The sequence below is a fragment of the Austrofundulus limnaeus genome, unplaced genomic scaffold (assembly GCF_001266775.1).
Source record: "Austrofundulus limnaeus strain Quisiro unplaced genomic scaffold, Austrofundulus_limnaeus-1.0 Scaffold53, whole genome shotgun sequence".
NCBI classification, from domain to species: Eukaryota; Metazoa; Chordata; class Actinopteri; order Cyprinodontiformes; family Rivulidae; genus Austrofundulus; species Austrofundulus limnaeus.
Window position 1 is genome coordinate 696,788 of NW_013952455.1, and position 2,795 is coordinate 699,582.

The 2,795-nt window shown below is 38.2% G+C and overlaps 1 protein-coding gene across 1 annotated transcript in view; it reads right to left on the bottom strand.

The window, feature by feature from the left end:
• Positions 1 to 2,795, bottom strand: part of zgc:158403 (tetratricopeptide repeat protein 39A) — a gene marked incomplete at its 5' end in the record, with an annotated part of 32,731 nt that overhangs the window by 3,666 nt on the left and 26,270 nt on the right. Inside the window, 4 exon segments of the mRNA XM_014008830.1 lie at positions 393 to 509; positions 956 to 1,070; positions 1,162 to 1,273; positions 1,356 to 1,476. Of these exon segments, the coding sequence (XP_013864284.1) occupies positions 393 to 509; positions 956 to 1,070; positions 1,162 to 1,273; positions 1,356 to 1,476 (465 nt within the window).

A 2,795-nucleotide genomic window follows, 5' to 3' on the forward strand; every position in this document is an offset into this window, starting at 1 on the left:
TTAACAAATACTTATCACGTTTTAACAAGATACTATCACGTTTTAACAAGATACTATCACGTTTTAACAAGATACTATCACGTTTTAACAAGATACTATCACGTTTTAACAAGATACGTATCACATTTTAACAAGATACGTATCACGTTATAACGTGATAGCGCTCTGATTTTTTTTCCTGCGTGATAGCAATACGCTTCCGTAAATATCAAATATTTAAACTTTAAAATGGTACAATTTAATTTGCTATGTTCCGTTATGAATGAAATATGGGTTTATGAGATTTGAAAACCATGTTAATACAATGTAGTACTTACAAGTACTAGTATTCAAGTAAGTAATTGTATTGAAAATAAAGATTAACWCTACAAGTTTGTAAAGGAACAACTCACTTGGCTTTCCGCAGTATTTTAATGGCCTCGTCTCTTCTGCCTTGGTCAATATAAAGCAGACTGAGCTCCACCAGAGAGTTGGGCACCAGATAGTGGTCAAACTTAATCTTCTTTTCACTGAAAGATGAAAATAAAATATATATACATAAAAAAATAAAAATCATCTGCTGCACATCTGGGTCAAGTTGTGTCCCTGCACTGCAGATGTGCAGYACAGGTAGGTTAAACAAACAGCCCCTTTAAAATCTGAGTATTTTCTCCAGGTGATGACATCATWATATTTGCTGTGCAAATATCCACTGTGTGAGAGCTGAGCATATTGTTGTGGTTACTAAGAAAACAAAGCATAGTAAGAACTTAGGCCAGTTCTTTTATTTTGGTTGCTTTGGAGTCAATTCAAATTTGCTTTTCTTATTGAAGAATCATTTGTCTTCTCATCGTAATCCAACAACACACAAACAATGCTTGACAGAGTTTCTAAATCTGTTTGAAGATGCAACGTWCAGATTGATATTTGTTCACAGAAGAAGGATAGATCTGTTCGAGCGTCTTGTGGAGCTCACCTTGAACAAACTTTGTTGAAGCATTCCTCGGCGGCCTGAAGTATCCCTTGGTTCTTGAAGCACAGGCCCTTCAGCATGTGGATCAAACAGCGGTCATCTGTTACATATTCATTTTCTGCCAAGAGTGGATTAGATATGCTGTAATTAAAATAGTACGAAGCCACGTTTTTGTTTTTCTTCTGTTGATTTTGGACCAGCTAAATTACCAGGAGACTCCAGCAGAGTGCGCTCTGCCTCCACTAAAGTCTGCATCATGCCCTCAGTCAGCTCCGGCTGTTTGCTGATCATACTAAAACCGTTCCACATGTACATCATCTCCTGTAATCAAACAGCTGATACTGTTTATACAACCAACTACAATCACTGTGAGTGGATGTCTTTATTCTGCTGTGGGATTTACCAGAACTGGAGCTGGCAGCCTGACTGGGTGAGGAGCCTTGTAGCGTCTGGCTTTACGGATCGCAAACTTCTCTGTTGGAGGAGACTTCCCTGCTATCTTCTGCTTGAGGCTCGGTACTTGTCTGTAAAGTATAGAGGAAAAAAAAARCTTTTGCTTCCTTTAAATCAAATAACTCATTTTGATTGATGATATCTACAACTTTTATTTTACATTTGAATTAACAAGAACAAACTGTACTATCACCTTAYAACCTGGGAATGGTTCACTCTTTGGTTTTTTCCATTTCAAACTAAAACTGGTGAGGTGTATGAAGTCATCCTACAGATTCAGTCAAGCAGTTTGTTCTTAAATTAATGACTCAGCAATTCCTKATAAGGATGGGAAGAATGAGCTCATCCTTAGCTCATTTGTTAAAAAACAGCTTTCAGTGGTAAACATGTTTGTGTGTCTTAAAATACATTTCAGGAGCAAACTCCATTACCATAGAAGGAACTGTTAACATCTGGGTGTGGTAGAAGCTTATAAGAAGGGATGACCCAGAAAGTTCTGGGGAGTACTTCACTCAATTGGCCAGAAGTCTCTTAATTTGGTTTAGGCTGTTATTCTGAATAAACCTCACTGCTCAAGAATAAATTTTGCCTACAGAGTCATTTCTTTAAGCACCCCATCACTGCTGAGAGTTCAAAGACACAGAACAGTCATTAAAATACACTTCACTGGAAATACCAAACAAATACCAAACAACCAAGTTGGTTTTTTTTCTTTGTTTTTACATTTACAATAAATCAAACTAATAAAAAATCCACAGTGTTTGATTTTTGTTTTAGCTATTTAAATCCAACATAAAATACGTTTTTTGTTTTAATATGTAGAGATACCTGAAAAGATGGAAGTCACCAAAGATGAGTTTACAGTGGCTGAAAGATGGCTAAAAAATGGAAACCGATCCTAAAGATATTGGCAATGGCTGCACTCTGATCTGATTCTGAATAATTTTAAAGGGGCAATATCATGTAAAATCAACTTTTTTGAGTTTTATATCATGTTATAATGTTATACTCTCATAAAAACATGTCCAAAGCCTTGCTTTAACTCATTCAGGCATGTCTGAGAAATCCTGCAGCGTTTTTAGGGAGCCATGCTGAGGAGCAAAACGACTGGTAGGGACCAGAAACGCCTTTTGGGACCAGGAACTCCTCTGGGACGTGTCTTTAAGCCGAGCTTCCTCAACACGGAGCGCACCTCCCCACCCCACACACCCCACCCATGACTCCTGCAGGCTCTCGGCAGCAGCAAAGCAAACAAGTGAAACTGAAAGTGAAAGTGAAACTGTCTGCTGAGCTCTCAAAACTATTTCTCACTCAGTGAAGCTCTTTTCAGAGCTCTCGCTCTCAGAGAGAGAGAGAGAGAGGGAGAGAGAGAGAGAGAGAGAGAGAGAGA